General features: G+C 34.3%; 1 protein-coding gene across 2 annotated transcripts in view; it reads left to right on the forward strand.

Annotated features, from left to right (window-relative positions):
- Positions 1 to 20,552, forward strand: part of LOC136854246 (glutamate receptor ionotropic, kainate 2-like) — a 107,437-nt gene extending 86,885 nt beyond the window's left edge. Inside the window, exons 9-20 of one of the 2 annotated variants that reach the window (XM_067130602.1) lie at positions 677 to 789; positions 1,714 to 1,819; positions 3,648 to 3,854; positions 4,368 to 4,452; positions 5,405 to 5,543; positions 6,366 to 6,500; positions 10,325 to 10,522; positions 12,592 to 12,824; positions 13,941 to 14,056; positions 15,882 to 16,037; positions 17,100 to 17,294; positions 19,889 to 20,025. In XM_067130602.1, the coding sequence (XP_066986703.1) occupies positions 677 to 789; positions 1,714 to 1,819; positions 3,648 to 3,854; positions 4,368 to 4,452; positions 5,405 to 5,543; positions 6,366 to 6,500; positions 10,325 to 10,522; positions 12,592 to 12,824; positions 13,941 to 14,056; positions 15,882 to 16,037; positions 17,100 to 17,285 (1,674 nt within the window). In that variant the 3' untranslated portion in view covers positions 17,286 to 17,294; positions 19,889 to 20,025. Of the gene's footprint in view, positions 1 to 676; positions 790 to 1,713; positions 1,820 to 3,647; positions 3,855 to 4,367; positions 4,453 to 5,404; positions 5,544 to 6,365; positions 6,501 to 10,324; positions 10,523 to 12,591; positions 12,825 to 13,940; positions 14,057 to 15,881; positions 16,038 to 17,099; positions 17,295 to 19,888 lie in introns of both variants that reach the window. The other variant, XM_067130603.1, reaches the window with a different exon arrangement.
- Positions 20,553 to 20,797: the final 245 nt, after the last annotated feature.

The following is a 20,797-nucleotide window of genomic DNA, read 5'->3' on the forward strand; positions in this document are numbered from 1 at the left end:
CTGTTTGTTATTCTTGACCATCATTGCTTTCGCGCGTGCTCTCTCTCTCTCTCTCTCTCTCTCACTTCTTCAGTTATTTGAAGTGGTGAAATTTTCTTTCTCCCTTTTTTTTATTCTTGGACTTCTTCTCTCTCTCTCTCTCTCTCTCTCTCTCTCTCTCTCTCTCTCCTCTCTCTCTCTCTCTCTCTCTTCTCCCATTTTCTTGCCGTAGGTGCACTGTAGACATTACTAATGAGTGTTTGCAGCGCCCATTCGACCCCTAGCTACACCGACTCCTTGGCATTTTACTCTACCTCCGTTCCTACGCCCCCTTTTCACTGCACTATGCACAGAATGGATGAAAGTGTCCCAGTGCTTTGCTTTACAGCATTATTACCCTAAAACAAATCTCTTTGTTCGTTTAATAATTCTTTAACATTTTTATCTATCTAGTTGTTAATTTGGTCATTTATCTTCCATTTCCTAATACTGATTCGCAATCCTCCATTTTAAGTGAATGTTTTACCTTACGCGTTTACACAATCCCTCTTCAATTACCAGGTCCAAGTAAACGGCCTGACAGGTAATAATAATAATAATGATAATAATCTTCCATTTCCTGCTACTGATTCGCAATCCTCCATTTTAAGTGAATGTTTTACCTCACGCGTTTACACATCCCCTCTTCAATTATCAGGTCCAAGTAAACGGCCTGACAGGTCTCATCAAATTCGACACCGAAGGATTTCGTCGGGACGTGTCCCTGGATATTGTAGAGCTCACAAAAGACGGACTCATTAAAGTGGGGAGGTAAGATCAGTTCTCAGTTTTCACTTTGGAATCCTCCGTGACCAGTTTTCTTCGTCTTAGCTAAAGTTTGAGTTCTTGGTGGGTTCCTGTTTCATTACATTTATTTATTTATCTATTTTTTTTATTTATTTATTCGGGACAAATTTTCTTCGTCTTAGCTAAAGCTTGAGTTCATGGTGCGTTCCTTTTTCATTATATTTATTTATTTATTTATTTATTTATTTATTTATTTATCTATCTATCTATTTTTTTATTTATCTATTTGTTTATTTGCTTAAAGGCAACAGTGATCAAGCTATAGCAAAGATTTTTATCACTGCTAAAAAAATCAGTAGCAATCAGGGTTGGAACCTTTATAATGGCCCGATACCCTCTAGGGTATGAAATGTTTATAAGCAAATTGAAGACAGTAATTCACGCTCTTATTTAAATATATTCTTTTCAAGAAAACACATGTGAATGAAATTAGAAATCATATAGAAGTGATATAGATAATGATGATTAAACATTAAACCTCATAATTTAGAAATGGAGTTTTATCAGAGACCTCTCTCTCTCTCTCTCTCTCTCTCTCTCTCTCTCTCTCTCTCTCTGTGTCTCTCTGTCTGTCATGTAGCCATTGTAATTCCCTCAATTTATTGATAGCTTTAGCATAAGTATATATTTTCTATTAGTAACTCGTCATTTCCCTTTCTCTCTCTCTCTCTCTCTCTCTCTCTCTCTCTCTCTCTCTCTGTCTGTCTGTCTGTGTATATATATATATATATATATATATATATATATATATATATATATATATATATATATATATATATATCATATTTAAATCACTATATATATATATCATACATATTTTTACCTCATTTTAAATCACCACTCCAAGCTAAAATGATTAAAAGCCGTCTATTAATTTTTATGTTCCAGGTGGGACCCAACCAATGGCGCTAACTACACCAGATCGTTTAGTGAGGTTCAACAGGGGATTGTGGAAAGTTTGCAGAATAAGACTTTGATCATAGCGTCTGTTCTCGTAAGTATTGTTGCGTTCGTTTCATACATATTTCTTTTATTTCGCGATTAAGGATTATTGAAGGTTTTTACTCAGTGAGTTCTTTATATACATTTTCTTATCCATAGGTATTATTTAATATATATATATATATATATATATATATATATATATATATATATATAGAGAGAGAGAGAGAGAGAGAGAGAGAGAGAGAGAGAGAGAGAGAGAGAGAGAGAGTGAAAGCATAAATTATTTAATATTTTTCTTGTACCTGAATTGAGGGGGAAGGAAGGAGACAGTACTTCTTATGAAGAATGCATGGCTGAAGCTTCTATCAAAGGAAATGGGTCTTTTCCTTTTATTGTTTTCCTACTGAAAAATGTTCACAGGGAATTTTGTAAAATTGTGCTGTGAATTTACTGTGAACCAAGGGCTTCATCTGCTTGCATTTGGAATTGAAGGTTAAACACAAAGTATGAAATACATACATATATACATACGTACATACATACATACATACATACATATATATATTATATATTTATATATATATATATATATATATATATATATATATTCCTTATGACTGACCTTCAATTATACATGCCAACAGATGATGCCCTTATTTCAACGGTTATGCAAAGCACAACGTTGCATAAAATCAAACAATCAGATGGGGAAATGTTCATAATAAGCTTTAATTCCCCGTGAATATTTCTGATGGGAAAACAATAAACGGGAAAGGACCATTTCCCATGATAATACCTTCAGCCACGAATTCTTCGTATGAAGTAATGTCTCCTTCCCTCCACCCTCAATTTCAGGTACAAAAAAATTCTTAATTAAGTTATGCTTATCTTGCTGAGTGGTAATTAAATTCCTTCTCTCTCTCTCTCTCTCTCTCTCTCTCTCTCTCTCTCTCTCTCTCTCTCTCTCTCTCTCCCAATGACGTGCGCTTTGAAACTGCTTGCGATTCTCGTGGGTAGAACCGGCGCTTAATTGTCTTTCCATATGGATTATTAAACTGAATACTGGAGCTCATATTCATCCCAGTGACGTTATTAAAGATATTCTTGATGTAGCACTATTTTCTGAGCCCCATTTATTATAAGTTTAATTAAGGAAACTGACTTTTAAAGGCGAGAAAGAATTCCTGCCCGTATGGAGAATATTTCACGTATAGAATGAGCAATGCTTAATGGAAATATATCTTTCCACCTCATTACATTAAAAATGACAATGTTTACTAAAGCACATCTCGCAATCTAGGCATTTTCCCTAAATCATTTTGATTAAAATGTTAATGGCTATATTTTTGCTTACTATATACACGGGTTATTATGCACCCTAAAGCTGTTTGCTTAAACGAAATTTAAGACTGGCAAGTATGTCACAATTGTGCAATTTGAACATCAAAAGCTCAAGCGAAGGCGCAACGCATTACTTCCCTAAAAAATTCCCCTTGTATTTTCATCATTTACTTACATTTTTATTTATTTGTTTATTTATTTGTTAATTTACCTTTTTCTTCTCTAATAACTGACCTCTTCTTTCTGTATGTCTTGTTACATCTTTCAAATGAACACCATATTCTTTGCAAGCTTGAATTGCAAGTCAATGGTCCCTGGAAGATTGTACCATACGAGTAGGTTTCATCTTCTGAATAATAATAATAATAATAATAATAATAATAATAATAATAATAATAATAATAATAATAATAATGAAATTCATAATCTCGTGAAAAATTGTCATGTAATAAAAATCCAAAATTATATCAGTACAATTTACTACAGAAATGTGGATTCTTACGGTTATAATAATAATAATTTTCTTTCTCTTGCAGGCTTCACCTTACACGATGCTTAGAGAGACCTCCGAACCGATGACGGGAAACGACAGGTACGAAGGCTTTTGCATCGACCTCATGCACGAGGTGTCGAAACTTCTGGGCTTCAATTACACCATCAAAATGGCAGACGACGGCAATCACGGGAAATTCGTCAAGAAACTGGAACGGTGGGATGGTATGATCGGGGAGCTACTAGACCAGGTGAGTTCTGAATTATGTGTAGATATATATATATATATATATATATATATATATATATATATATATATATATATATATATATATATATATATATATATATATATATATATATATATATATATATATATATATATATGTTGACAGCTCCCATAAAACAATTAGTATATAGTATGTGGAGCATTGTGATGTATGTCATGTGATCTTCAATTATATATATATATATATATATATATATATATATATATATATATATATATATATATATATATATAGATAGATAGATAGATAGATAGATAGATAGATAGATAGATAGATAGATAGATAGATAGATAGATAGATGAAGGATAATGTAAGAAAACCTGTTGAATGTTTTGGTAACGTTCTGTCGAAAGAATTACAAATGTATAACAGAGATTATCCTTATGAATGGAAACAAAAATTGTAAATTTCAAAAAAAAAAACCATTTAATGTATAGCACCGTCAACATTCCCCGAGAAAATGATCCATTTCAGAAAGCTGACCTCGCCATTGGTGACCTGACCATCACATACGAGAGGGAACAAGTTGTCGACTTCACCATGCCATGGATGAACTTAGGTGAGTAGATTCTAAAGGATTTCCCAAAGATCTTTATCTTTGGGTCTTTTTTTCTGTTTGATGTGGTTTCATATCACACAGACACTCTGAAGATGATAGCATGAACTGAATTGAGTTGAATATAGAATTTAGGCCAAAGGCAAAGCACTGGGACCTATGAGGTCATTCAGTGTTGAAACTGAAATTGACAGTAAAAGGTTTGAAAGGTAACAGGAGGAAAACCTCGCATATTTTGTAAATTGGCCTTCCTTATCACTGCGTATATTTTTTTTTTCTGAAAAATGCAAATGTGGCAAGAAGATAAGAGGAACACAAGTTATACTGAATGGGTCTTTTAATGTTACATTTTTCTTATTATGAATGATGTCGATACTGGAAATAGTTTTGTACTTTTTGATGTATCCTAAATCATACTCTGTTATAAATAATAGATCCACCTCACCAAATAAATAATGCAAAAAAATACAATACCTAAAGTACGTTAGATTAAAGCTGTCTGCGTATCGCAAAAATAGATGATATGGTACAAGAGTTAACTGAAAATTTCAGTGAAAAATTAAAGAAGTAACTAAGTTTTTAATCATTCTAAAATAATATTAAACTAAAATAATAAATGAAAAAATGAAGGTAAATAATTATTATTTCTTAAAGATCGATTATAGAGTTATTTCATAATAAAAAATCAAAACAATAGACGCAATATACTTTATACACCTCTAGCGTTTAAAAAAAAACTTCCACGATGGTCCCAACACTATTTCTCATCCATAATGGGGGTAAAAATGAAAGAATATTTGAAACTCTATAATAAAGTTATTTCATATTAAAAAATCAAAACAATACACGCAACATACCACATACCCCCTCTGGCGTTTTGATGACAAACCGCCACTGTGGTTCCAACACTATTTCTCATCCCGGTGTTCTTCCGTGGCACCTGTCTGCCCGCCAGGTATCAGCATCTTGTACAGAAAGCCCACAAAGAAGCCGCCCAACCTCTTCAGCTTCCTGTCTCCTTTGTCCCTCGACGTATGGCTCTACATGGCTACGGCTTACCTGGCCGTATCTCTTTTGCTCTTCGTCCTAGCGAGGTAAGGTTTCCCATTGTTTAATCTGAGCTATTGTTTTTTTAAGAGAGTTGGGGACCGCGTGACGTAATAGAGTACCAGTCGTTCTTCCTCATTTCGTGTGTCGTTTTCATTGCTTGTTTTCGTTTCTTTAAACTTCTGTTTTCTTATATGATTTTCACCCATATAGTCGAATATGTTTGATTGTCATTGACTTTCATTAATATAAGCAGTTGGAATTGTGTAGACGTGTGAAATCTAGTAAGAATTTCGACCAGTGTGAAAATAGTCTAGTTTTTTCTACGTAATTTTAATCTCTTCATTTACGATTGATGTTCTCGCTAGTAGCAAAAGCAGTTTTTAATGTATTTCCTAATAATTATATGCATTTAATCCTAATATAATAACAACATCAAAAAACAAAAGCAAACTTTGTCATCTCAATTAGTATGTTGTGCAATTGGGACTTCAAAAGTGCAAGCGACGATGCAATGGGTTACTATCATAAAACAAATCATGTATTTCACTTACCTTTTTATCTGTGTATTCATTTGTTTGTTAAATTATTTTTTCTTCTAATAACTGATCTCCTCTCTCTCTCTGTATATCCTATTACCTTCAGTTACTGCTTTCTAATGAACACCATATTTTTGGGAGCTTGAATTTCCAGTTAATGGCTCCTGTGGCTTCATATGAGTAGGGTTCATCTTCTGAATAACAACAATAATAATGACTATTTTTTTATGATACGTAAATTGGCACTGATTTTAAACCTCACGAAACTAATTTTTCATCGTGATGCCACAACAATAGTAAAGCTTCCCCTTTTTTTCTTCAACCTTCCAGATTTTCGCCCTACGAATGGACCAATCCTCACCCGTGTGACAACTCCCAGGACAAACTGAACGAATTCTCACTCCTAAATTGCCTCTGGTTCTGCATCGGTTCTCTGATGCAACAAGGAGGCGATATATTGCCGAGGTACGTCTTATTTTTCTTTCAAAAGTAAGAAAGAATTTTAATGGGGTGTCTTTTGCAAACAAAACTTTTAAGATTGGGTGGTCAAGAATTACTTAGAAACGGTATTGAGAACTGGAGTTGGATAATATTATATTTAATGAAAAACTGATCTTTCAAAAGGGAGAAAGAATTTTAATGGGGTGTCTTATGCAAACAAAGCTTTTATGATCTGGTAGTCACGGCATTCAAAACTGAAGTTTGATGAAATTATATGTAATGAAAACTATTGATCTTTCAAAAGAGAGAAAGATTTTTAATGGGGTGTCTTATACAAACAAAACTAACAAGACTAGGTGATCAAGAATGATTAAGAAACGCATGTATTTTGGAAATGAAGTTTTATAATATATATATCCATCGAAAACTACTAATGATAATATGGTAATATGATTCTAGTGTAACGTACCAGGTTTTGAAATATAATTTCAATCCCGTTTCAAACTTGCTTTTCGAAGAGCATTTAGAGAAACTTTGTGAACTTCATTCATAGAAAGCAATAACGGAAATTACTAAATCGTCAGGTTTGGTGCAGCATGCTTATTTTGAAATGGGAAATATATTTATATATATAATATATATATATATATATACACATACACACACACACACACACACATACATATATATATATATATATATATATATATATATATATATATATATATATATATATATATATATATATAACCGGAAACCACAACCCGACTGTGTGTCCTTATCCAGAATATTGAAGAAAGATTGAAAGCAGAAGTGAGGAAATATGAAAAGTCAGTATCAAAGAAGTCAATGTCACAAAGGCGATAGGCTACAGTGTATATATATATATATATATATATATATATATATATATATATATATATATATATATATATATATATATATATATATGTGTGTGTGTGTGTGTGTGTGTATATATATATATATATATATATATATATATATATATATATATATATATATATATATATATATATGCATTCCCATTTACGAAATAAGCTTTGCCGCATCAAACGGGACGACTATGTAACTTCTGTAATTCTTTTATACTAAATGAATCAGCCGAGCAGAAAACGGTACACAAACTAAGACACCCTTTCCAAAAATTCCAGAAACAGAATGTGGACGAAAAAATCCCACTCACGCTGACACGAGTAACATCGAGCGCACCTTACCTCCGCGCGTTCCATTCCGTGTATTAAAGCACCCTCCTCGATTGTAAGCCCCTAAGCCCTCCCTTCCTGTCTCTCCATCTCTCTCTCTCTCTCTCTCTCTCTCTCTCTCTCTCTCTCTCTCTCTGGGAGTATCATATATTCTCCCGGTTCTCGAGGTCCGTCTTCGAGGGCGGTCAACAACTTAAGTACTTGCCGAGCGAAGTGGGTGAGGGTTCTTTGACATCGACCTGCGGTTTCTCGCAATAGAATGTCAAAAACATTTTTCCTTTTACAGGGAGGGGAAAAGCGTTTCGACGCGACATTTTCAGAGGCTCTGCATTAATGGTTTACTGATTTTATTGTTATTTTGTCACTAGTGCAGAAATGTGTTATGAAACAGTTTTAAACGGTTAATATCTTTTTGAGTGCGTGTGCAATTGAATGTGGGTGTTATTTTGCAACTGTTGCTCGTATGTGTATCTCTTTGTTAGTTTTCTTTTAGGAAATGTTGATATGTACTGCTCTGTTTACTTATATTCATACATGTTAGGTTTCGCTTCGCCCCTAAACAAGATCAAGAAATACAAGGGTGATCAAAGATCCCTGATGTATATCAAATTCTTCTGGAAGAATTATATAGCACAATTTTCAGTATTTGCTTTATAAATGATATATGCATATATATATATATATATATATATATATATATATATATATATATATATATATATATATATATATATATATCATTAAATATACAGTAGCTGTACGTACAAAATCAGTAAAATAGTAGAACCTGCCTTCAGAGAACCATCCACCGCCCCAGCAGACTCTCGAACGAATGCCTCGGTATAGGTGGGTCAATTTCACTCGGCCCACTTCCTCCTTTTCAATTTGGTCTGACCTGTGGATAACGAAAGGAGGGAAGGAGATATTCTTACGCCCGTCGCCCAGACTATTCTACATACATTGAGTGAACGGAAGAAGGCAGCGCCCCCTTGCGATCTATCCATCCGTACATATCAATTCCCCCACTCAGCCAATCCCATGGACGTGGTTTCAGGTCCATTAGTGAAGGCAAGAAAGCGGAACCTCGCCCACGTTAACGAGGCCGTTCGAACAGTCTTAGATTTGCTTATTCTTACTATTGATATTTCTTCTTCCTATTCTCGTCCTTCTTCTTCTTCTCCTTCTTCTTCTTCTTCTTTCTTCTTCTTCTTCTTCTTCTTCTTCTTCTATATTGCAGTTATAGAGAGACTCGGTCACTTATAATCCACATTAAACATAAATACATAAAAATATGTTTGAGCTGATTCCCCAGCTCGGTATCATCACAGAAAAGAGAAGAAGCATTTCTCTCTCCTAATGGGTTATGATTCCATATAAATATTTTTCATATAAATGTAGCCACAGTATGTCTCATAAATGTATATATATACATGTATATATATATTAGCTGACCAACCCGTCGCTGCCAGGAAAAACTAAATGTATATATTTATAAACAAAATTTGTGTGTAAGTACAGTTTAAATGTGCGTGGTACATTAGCATGTGTACAGAAACCTCATTAATGTAAGTAAAATCGCCAACCTCAAAGAAAGTCATGTAAATTCATTTTGCTTTTATTCTTGTATATCATGGTTCCAGTTTCCATTTAACCTGCAAGTTATACCGGATACAATTATCGGAGAAGTATTTAACATATACATACTCGTAACCCTCGTTTTTATATATATAAACTGTCCTGTTAACGTATGACTCGAAATTTGTCTTTGGGGTTTAATTTGCTAATGATGTTCCTTTGGTATTTTTCTGAAATATTTGCTGGTATAACGTCATCTCTGCATTTCTGAATTCTTAGTATTTTACCATGACATCCTTTCAGGATTTTCCATCATAAAAATAACCTCGTTATTACATATAAGTCGCATTTTAGTTTAATCTACCTTTGAACAGTAATTGGTTTTCAGAATTGCAAAATATTTCCCATTAAACCGACTGTAACGTCACGAAGCAGTCGCTATAACGAATTTCAAAATTTAAAACGGAGAAGGAACGAACGAATTAATGAGGAAATTCGCTTTTGTTGACCTAAGCAGAGAGAGAGAGAGAGAGAGAGAGAGAGAGAGAGAGAGACTCTAGGATGTAATTCTCATGCCACGCATGCAATGGTCAATTTTAGATGATTCCTTTAAACATGTCTTGATAGTTTTAACCTCGAATGCTAGATGATGAATGAATGGATTTGCTATATAAGGCCGGCGTGTTTCCCGAAGAAATAGGCTCCACCCACAAAAGTTAAACAGCACATCCAACAACGTGTTGTTCTTCCTACACGATGTTGGTGATCAAGTAATGAATGACGTAGGATCGTGTGCTGGACTATTTGAACACTGTATGTAAAGAGGGAACGTATTTATTTACTTATTATATATATACTGTATATGTATATATATATATATATATATATATATATATATATATATATATATATATATATATATATATATATATATATATATATCCCACACATTTACAAAATGTCACAGGTCTAGCAACAGGGGGGAAATAATATAAATACCATACGGTTACTTCAGCTGTCTAGTAACAAGGACACTTCCGTACCTCCCAGAGCCGTGTCGACGAGGATCGTAGCCGGAATGTGGTGGTTCTTCACTCTCATCATGATCTCGTCCTACACTGCCAACCTCGCTGCTTTTCTCACCGTCGAGCGGATGGAGTCTCCCATCGAGTCTGCGGAAGATCTAGCCAAACAGACTCGTATCAAATACGGCTCCTTTTATGGAGGGTCCACTTGGAACTTCTTCAGGTAGGAATGTTTGTCGTTAAGTCTGATGTTTCTTTAAGACTGCTACTATTCAAAATTTATAGTCATTGAATCTTAACTTTATTTGAGACTGTTCCTCTTAAAACCCCTTTTAAAATTTTACACATTTTTTGGCTAGTTGAAGAACCTGAAAGTAATAAATTAAAACGAATAAAAGCTAGTGTTGGAAAATGGAACTCATCATATCAAAGGGAGAGACTTGCACCCCGCTCCTGAATGCTCTGAGTGTAAACATAACAATTAAACATTTGTTTTGTTAGTGTCCAAGTACAATCAGCAGAGGCTTTGAAGTTTTGGAAATAAATCGATCAGTGAAAATTTTGATTGCAATCAATCCAATTATAAACTTTTTTGAAAACTGTAATTTAATTGACAAAAAAAAATTTAGTGAAAACAAGTCATGTAATGTGATCTGGAAATAGAAAAATATGGTTATATGAGAATAAAAAATGAGACAAGTGGGGTTACAACGTTCTTTCAGTCTTGCGGTGCCTTGACATGTAGATACACAATGTGGATATTTCGTAATTTGCCAATTTAAATGTGAATAAAATGTTTATTATATTTATTGTCTTTCTTTCAGAATTAGGACTGTTTGTAGATTTAAACTGGCAAAACATTTCAACGCCAACAACGAATAGTAATTGGAAACAATTTTGCTTATCAAAGACAAGGTAACAGGTAATTAATTCCTATACAAATATTGTCGTTTCACTGGATTCTAATTAAACTCCAAAAAGAATGAGGTTTCGTTGACAGACAACTGCATCCACAAACACACACACACACACACACACATATATATATATATATATGTGTGTATATATATATATATATATATATATATATATATATATATATATATATATATATATATATATATATATATATATCGATGTACTCCACAATGAAAACGAAGGAGAATCCAGGGAGGAAAAAGGAAAAAGCGTTCTTAATCTATGTATATATGTGTGTGTATAGATAGATAGATACAAACACACACACATATATATACATATATATATACATGCATACATACATACACATATATATTTATATATGTATTTACACACATATTCATATGTTGGTGTACAGTGTGTTTTGTGCTTCAGTCTCTAATATTATTATTATTATTATTATTATTATTATTATTATTATTATTATTATTATTATTATTATTATTATTATTATTGCTAAGGTCTGTACAGCTGGGATTATAGGAGACATATAATCTACTCTTGTATGAAGTTCAGAACAAACTGAAAACTCTTTTGAAATACTCTGTTTTACAAAAAGTGCTAGACTCCAATCGCCAATCACTGGACCCCTTCTGGAAAAAAATTAAACACTACTCAATTCATTTTAAGAAATGTATTAGTTTCTTCTACCTCTGCTTTGTAAAAACTAAGTTAAACAAAGCTTCCCTATAAGGCTTTGGAAGTCTGAAATGAAAGTGAAGGGCGAGTGAAATTGGTGCTATTCAAATGTCATCATGATTTCCATCCGAATCAGCTAACTAGAAATAGAATACATTTTTTTCTTTATTACAACTTGGGGGTTTGTTAGGGATCCCCAAGGCTTTGTTCTTCAGTTGCATTTTTCCAGAGAAAGAGAGTGGGTTGGGGGAAGGGAATAGAGAGAGAGAGAGAGAGAGAGAGAGAGAGAGAGAGAGAGAGAGAGAGAGAGAGAGAGAGAGAGAGAGACACTGTCCAAGCTTTTTCATTCGCAATACCAAAACTTACCGTTTGTTGCCTGCCATGACTATAAAAGTTTTATGATAGAGATCCCCTTCCATGTGATATTATTTTCCTCGGGTAAATGTCGACCCTTACTGTGCCCTTAAAGACGAGAAGCCGAAAGAAAAAATAATTTTCAATCAAACTTCTTCACTTACTTTTCAGGGCTTTTGCAATAAACACCTCGCAACTTTAAATTGTCCGAAAGCGTCCCGCCGTTCCAGACATACCAATTTCCCCCACAACTCGATTTTGCAGTAAATAAAATCATGGAAACCAGACTGTTTCTTTATACGAATTCCGCGTTTATTTCAGGACATCGAAAATGCCAACATACCAGAGAATGTTCAGTTTCATGGAGTCCCAGAACCCTTCCGTCTACACCAAGTCGAACGAAGAGGGTGTGAAGAGGGTGCAAAAGGGAGATGGCCAATACGCCTACATGATGGAATCTTCAAGCATCGAGTACATCACGGAAAGATACTGTGATCTCACCCAGGTCGGAGGGCCCCTGGATTCCAAGAGTTATGGCATAGCTCTGCCACCAGGTATGCTGTTTGGGTGTACCTTCTTTGAAGAATTTAAGGCTTAGCTCTTTTATGGTATTGGTACTCAATCACACACCATGGTATTATTGCTGATTTCTATATCATGCTATTAGAACTGATTTGCATATCATACTATTAGTACTTATTTGTATATTTTGATATTAGTACTGATTTGTATACGTGGTATTAGTACTGACTTGCATATCAGTGTGTTAGTACTGATTTGTCTGATTAAACTGTTTCAATAATAATAATAATAATAATAATAATAATAATAATAATAATAATAATAATAATAATGATAATAAATTACTGGTTTGTATATCGTGGTATTAGTACTGATATGCACATTACGGTGTTATTACTGATTTGTCTATAATAGTATTAGTACTGATTTGCATACTATTGTATTATTACTGTTTTGTTTATTATGCTATTAGTAGTGATTTGATCATCATGGTTTCAGTACTGATTTGCATATTATGGTATTAATACCGATTTACATATTATGCTATTAGTACGAGTTTATATATTATGGTATTAGTACAGATTTATGTATTACGACGTTAGTACTGATTTGTATATTATGCAATCTGTACTGATTTACATATTATTGTATTATTACTGATTTGTATATAATGATGCTGGTACTGAGTTGTACATAATGTATTAGTACTGATTTGTATATTATGCTACTGGTACTAATTTGTATATCATACTGTTATTAATGATTTGTATATTACGGTATAAGTACTGATTTGTATATTATGCTATTAGTACTGATTTGTATATTATGATATTACTTTTGATTTGTATAGTATGGTATTAGTACTGATTTGTACAGCATGGCAATAATATTGATTTGTATAGTATGGTGTTACTACTGATTTGTATGTTATGCTTGAATGACTTCTGATATAGGTATCATAGTTAAAATTATTGCTTTATCTTCAAGCACCTCACTCTTTTATCATTTAGGGAAGACTGACATACGATTAGCTAAAATGTGCGCTTTCAAAGCCCTGGGTTAGAGAGAGAGAGAGAGAGAGAGAGAGAAGAGAGAGAGAGAGAAAGTGTGGATTAGCAGGCTTCACCTTACTTACTCCATTTGTTCAGGTTCTCCTTACCGAACGCTGATTAACTCTGCGGTCTTGAAGTTGCAAGAGATGGGAAGACTCCACGCTTTGAAACGGCGCTGGTGGAAGGAGAAGAGAGGGGGAGGAACGTGCGAAGTAAGTCGGATAAAGTGCCTTGATATTTTTGTGTTTGAAGGTGCGTTTGCCACCCCAGAGTTGTCTGTTTATTTAGCTGTTGATTAAATCGGTAATTAATTATTTAATTAATTAATTATTTATTTGTTTAATCATTTATTTACTTATGTATATTATATATATACATTTATTTATTCATTTTTTTTTATTTATTTACTTGTTTATTTCATTTATTTCTTTATTTATTTACTTGTTTATTTCCTTATTTATTTACTTATTTATGTATTTATTTTTTTTTCCTATTTATTATTAAATAAATAAATAAATTCATTCATTGATTTATTTATTTTTTATCTAAATATTTATTAATTCGTTTTTTTATCTATTGACTGATTTATTTATTCATATTTAGCTTTTCATCATTCAAACAGAAAAAAATGTGTATGGCAAATTCAAGTCACTTCTTTCAAAAAAAAGTGCAACAGAAGAAAATCCCGAACTAACTGCCATCATGAAATAGAACTTTGAAAGTGAGGAAAAAAATCACAAAAGCCAATAGTCATCGAACTTTTTTTATAAATATAAACATGTGGATTTTATAAATGCAATATTCGATACCAGCTCTGGTGATATCTATGCTCCAACTATTAGTAAATATCGGATAATTGTATTTGGTGAGAGAAGAAAAGTCAATCTCTGATCTGTTAGTACGAATTGGAATATTTCCGTCTCTTGGCTAGATATGAATTTATCCGTTATTATTGTATTTATCTATTTTTTTTTTTTTTTTAAATAACCGATCTCTTCTTTCTGTAATTTGTTATTACCTTCTGTTGCTATCTTCAAATGGACACTGTAATATTTTTTGGAATCTTGAATTTTAAGTCAATGGCCGCTGTGGGCTTGCTCCAAAGAATTGGGTTCATCTTCTGAATAATAAAAATAATTTTATTATTGCCTATTTTATATCGTAATTCTGAACTGCAAGGAAACACTAGTTGTTTGTAAAGAAAAAACATTAAAAAATGCACACTTATCAGGAAAATACTGTACATATTTCGTCTCTTATTATGTAAGTTTGATTAGTTATGCGTGAGAACTTAGTAGTTGTAAGAAATACTCTCTCTCTCTCTCTCTCTCTCTCTCTCTCTCTCTCTCTCTCTCAGTTATCATTTTGTTCTTTTCGCAAAAATCCCATATCTCATTTCAGCAGCGTTCCAGCGTACCAGTAGAGCGCAACTTCAAAGATAATTGTCTCCCACAAAAAAAAATAGTTTTCTTTTCATGCATCGGATTCCAGCTCACATCTCTCTCTCTCTCTCTCTCTCTCTCTCTCTCTCTCTCTCTCTCTCTCTCTCATTTCAGCGACACGCAGTGTACCAGTTAAGTGTAATTCCAACACATACCCCAAAAGAAAAATGGCCCCCAATACACTGCCCATCAAAAAAAAAATGGTCCCCAGCATACCCTCAACCATATAAAATGATCTCCAACACACTCCCACAAAAAAAAAAAAATGGTCCCAACACACGCCCATCCAAAAAAAAATCTCCAACACGCCCCCACGAAAAAATGGTCCCAACACACCCCCATAAAAAAATGGTCCCAACCCCCCAACAAATAAAATGATCCCCAACACACCCACAATAAGAAAAATGGTCCACAACACACCTCAACCAAAAAAAATGGTCCGCAACACACCCACAAAAAAATGGTCTCCAACATATCCCCACAAAAGAAATGGTCCCCAAGCACAGACCTACCCCAAAAAAAAAACAATAGTCCTCTCTTTTCCATGCATCGGATTCCACCTAACTTTCTCTTTTCTCGGACTGTCCCGTTGCAGGCGGACGAGAGCAAGAGCTCGTCCAAGGCCAACGAACTCGGTCTGAGCAACGTCGGCGGTGTCTTTGTGGTCCTTCTGGCCGGGATGGGCCTCGCCTCCGTGGCCGCCGTCTGCGAATTCGTCTGGAAATCGAGAAAACTCGCTATAGAGGAACACGTGAGTTTCCTCGACCATTTTTCCTTTGTTTCTAACTTCCTTGGCGATTTGATTTGATAGTCCGTTTATGTGTGTTATTGTGCGTTTCGAAGTGAGTGAAGATTTTTACCTTTTTTTTTTTCTATATTGCTCCGCAGAAAGATATTTTCTTAATTTGTGATAAATCGTTTGGTTTACGGACCTCCTGTCTGTCTGTATTTGTCTGTGCACTTGGTAGAAATGAGAGGGGATTTCGGGTACAATTAGCTGGTTTAAGTCTCTATAAACTGTTTGTTTGAAACAAAAACATTTGTTGGTAAATGGTAACAATTTCCACAGTAAAAACTATCTTTTTGTTATGCAAAATCCAGATTCTTTCAGAAGGGTAATGATGCATATTGTACGTTTTTCAAATAGTTACATTATCAATAGCTACATCACACACACCACTAATTTTATAACACAGTGCTTTGAATTTTTTTCTGTTCCCTTAAAACCCAGCTCAAACGTAGTTCGACAGTCTTTACAATGGACAAAGAAGGACGTACATTAGTTTGTCAAAATATGCGCAATGTTACTTGCAAAACATGGAATATTTGTCAAATTTCCTTTTGTGCTGTCTTCGATGACATGCTATAAAGTGGTTATGTATAGAATGGCATCTCATGTTTATTTTCCTTTTTATTTTTTTTTTTATTCGTTGTGATAATTGAGTAATGTTTCTCTTCTCTCATCAGTTCTAAGGAAGACTAAGATTAAAGGCACTGAAATTGCATTACGTAATGACAAGATATCAATGTAAGGAATGAAACTGAAATACAAAATGCGTTGGCGTCTGGTGAATCGAATATAATCACTGATATCCATGTGGAATTAAAACACTGTAGCGTCAGCAAATCAGAATTGAGTCTGAATTTCATAGACAAGAACCTAAGTCCATAACTCGTAGCTAGAATCTCTTAAACCCCAAGTGACCTTTACCTAGAGCACAAAGGAGCTATTCCCTCCCTGAAATAAAAAAGACCCCAATGAATCAGAAGAAACTAGTCTTAGCTAAAATGAGTCTCGGCATCTAATTCTCAGGCCTCCGTTTGGGCGGAGATGAGCAAAGAGTTGAGACTGGCCCTCTCGTGCGGCTCCTCCTCCAAACCGGTAAGAAGAAGAATGCCTGAGAAGGAGAATGGCACCTCTATCCTCTCCATGAACACCTATGGGTCTACCTACACCACTTCTCAATACTCATTCACGTGCAAGGAAGCTCTTTCATGACACCTAATGGTAAGCTTTAGAGAGAACTTTTATTTTCCTTTCGTCTCCTTCCTCGTCCTCCTCATCTTTTCACGACTGTAGGACTCCATTCCAACAATTCTCCTTGTATTTTACTTATATTTTTACCTGTTTATTTATAGGTTTGTTAAGTTTTTTTTTCTAGTAATTGATCTCTTTATATATTTCCTGTTTCCTTCTGCTACTTCTTTCAAATGAACACCATATTCTTTGGAAGCTTGAATTTCAAGTCAATGGTCCCTGTGGTGGGCTTGTTCCACATGAATAGGGTTCATCTTCTGCATAATAATAGTAATGCCTGGTCTAAATGAAGCGTAGATAGAAATATTAGATTTCCGGGTTCTAGTAAATTAATTTCACGTTATTCTGAATACATAGTGTAGTTTTCATAGTCGTAGATTAGATGAGTTCAGCGGTATATCACATAAATAATCATTTACCCTTACGATATCCATAAAGGCAAGGAATCTGACTTATTGGTAAGCGTTTATTCTTCTCCACTTGAGCCGAGAATATATTTTGTGCAGAGGGCTACACGCCCTGAGCAGTGATTATCTTGAGAAAAATATTATTTTTCCTGCATATCTGAATAGCAAAGTAAGAATTCATTTACAGGAAAGCATGCTGCAATGATGAAGAATATTACTCTCTCTCTCTCTCTCTCTCTCTCTCTCTCTCTCTCTCTCTCTCTCTCTCTCTCTCTCTCTCTCTCGAGCGATCGATCGATCGATCAGAGAGAGAGAGAGAGATCATACAAATACGTACACACACACACATACACGCACACACCTATCTACATACATGCATATACATTCATAAATACTTAGCGGATCCATATGTTCCCACGAAATGTGCACAAAATCGATCGATCGAGAGAGAGAGAGAGAGATCATACAAATACGTACACACACACACACAAATACACGCACACACCTATCTACATATATGCTATACATTCATGAATACTTAGCCGATTCATATGTTCCCACGAAATGTACACAAAATGAGTTAGTTTTATAACTTATTTAACTCTGTCCCAGGAGATGGGAAGCATGAGAACTTCGGAGGTAACAGGTGTCTTGTAAAAGAAAAATTAAACTTCGATGAAACACTTTTTAGTAATAAAGAACTTTGTTTGATTAATAATGTATAATTACTTAGATATTTTTAATATTCTTCTGCTATTTTGAGTGGCATCACCTAGCCTTGTCTTCAGTGCTTTTAACAATTGTTGTTCACATTTGCTTTTTCGATGACTGGTAAAAATGAAAAATAGTTCATATCTTCAGTGTTTTATAGCATTCAAATTTTTTTTAAACTATCATCTTAGAATCTCTTGGCTTTTTACATTAGGATTTTTATGTTCATTAAAATGTTTCTCATGACTTAAAAAGAAAAAAAAATTCTATCGGTAATGATACAGATGGACAGACAAATAGATAATATATACATTCTCAACGTGGAAATATCTTTCTGCAAGCGGATACAAATTTCAAGTCTCGGTGTTAGTGTATCAGTTATTAGGGGGGGTGGGGTGTCCATGGGGAGGGGGAGTGGTTGGATGGCAGCGTGGAAGGACAAACTGATACATTAAAAAAAAAATAAATTTAAAGAAATTTAACACTGCTTCTGTTCTCTATAACTGGATTTTGTTATTCTGAAGACATTATTAAGGTCACTGATTTTAATGATTCCATTGCATACTGAGACTATTTAAGTCTTCGTTGCTTTTGCCTTTAAAAATGTCAGCTTGCATGTCAGCGTATATTTAATATTTACAATAACCACTTTTCTAACAAGAATTCCTCACACTTTCTCATCACTATTCACTAACCGTGAAGGAAATTAACGAAGAGTTTTTACCTTCCTTGGCAGGGTTTGAACCTATATATATATATATATATATATATATATATATATATATATATATATATATATGTATATGTATATATGTATATATATATATATGTATGTATATTGTAAAAGCTGGTCACTTCTACCAGAGATATATGCAGTTATATAGCCGGAATGGTCTAATATCTTCTCGAATTCCTCGTACGTTTTTAATACGCTTATCAGTTCGAGACTGTCATCTTAGCGCGGTGTATCTGTATTTCAAGCCTGGAAACTTTTTCACTACAGAAGTTTTTTGCTTCCCTAGAAGAAAATTTTAAAAATTCAGAAATGTACGATTTCCCCTCCGTATAATGGCACAGCATTCTTATGTACGGAACTTCAATAAAAGCTACGAAATCACGAGAAGAAAATGTTTATTTGCCAAGACTATCAGTTACCTTTCTCCCGAGTTGTTGACTGTTTGGTTAACACGTTATACAAACGAAACTATTTTCACTGACCCTAGAAATTTCTGAGCCTTTGTTCCCTTAGAAGAAAATTATAAAAATGTAGAATCGTACGATTTTTCCTTGGTATAACAGCATAGCATTCTTTGTGAAACGTCAAGAGAGGCCAAGAAATCTTTAGATGTTTATTTCTTGCGAGCATCAGATATCCTATACACGAGTTGTAGACACCCTATAGTCTGTACAACTGTATAACGTCACACATTTCTCTCTGCACTTCAGGAGAAGCAAAACCAAGAGGCGACGGAGAGACACCAGAAGCCCGAGGACCTGCCAACCGTATCCCTGATCGCCAGCAAGAGGGCCCACTCCTTAGATCCCGTGGCGGCGCTCCCGGAGGACTCTCGGCCGTGCCTGGGGATGGTCCGAGACAGCAGCAGTCTCCAGTCGCCCGATTTACCGTACCAGCTGATTTCGACTTTATGACAGCAGGGAGACGACGTAGACCACAACAGCAGCAGGCCGACTTGCTCAGCTCATCACCTGCACCAGTCACCTTCTGTTTAGTTTGATTTGTTTATTTATTCTTACGCGAGGGGCAAAAAGGACGGTTTATCCTCAACAGAAAGGCTTGCGATGTTTCGAAAATATCTTGGGGAGAAAACGTGCCTGCAGTCGTGACGCGAAAATCGCTCTCGCCTTACGAAGATTATTTTAACAAACCAGTGATCCGGAACAGGTAAAAATGACGATAATTGAAAGATCGACGACAAATTAGATTTATAATGATATACTGGCCGACTTCATTTCTTTCTCTTCCCTTTATTTATCGCATTTTTATTTCGTTTTATGAGGAGCAGCTAATTTCGGAAGGGCTTCAAAGATTTTTATACGTGTTTGTGAAGAGAATATTTAGAAAATTTTCATATACATATATACAGTATATGTATACTTATGTATATATATATATATATATATATATATATATATATATATATATATATATATATATATATATAAAGAAAGCAAGGAAGTAAAACTTTTTCTGTTAACATTTTGTAAATAATCTCTTCGCGAAGACGTCTCAAAGTCATTGAATCCCTTCTGAGAAACATTTTAACAATATCGATCATTCTTCCTAAGGCACTACTGGTGATGAAACAAATACATGCAGAATAGTGAGAATTTTTA

Source organism: Macrobrachium rosenbergii, chromosome 28 (genome assembly GCF_040412425.1).
Source record: "Macrobrachium rosenbergii isolate ZJJX-2024 chromosome 28, ASM4041242v1, whole genome shotgun sequence".
Lineage (NCBI taxonomy): Eukaryota > Metazoa > Arthropoda > Malacostraca > Decapoda > Palaemonidae > Macrobrachium > Macrobrachium rosenbergii.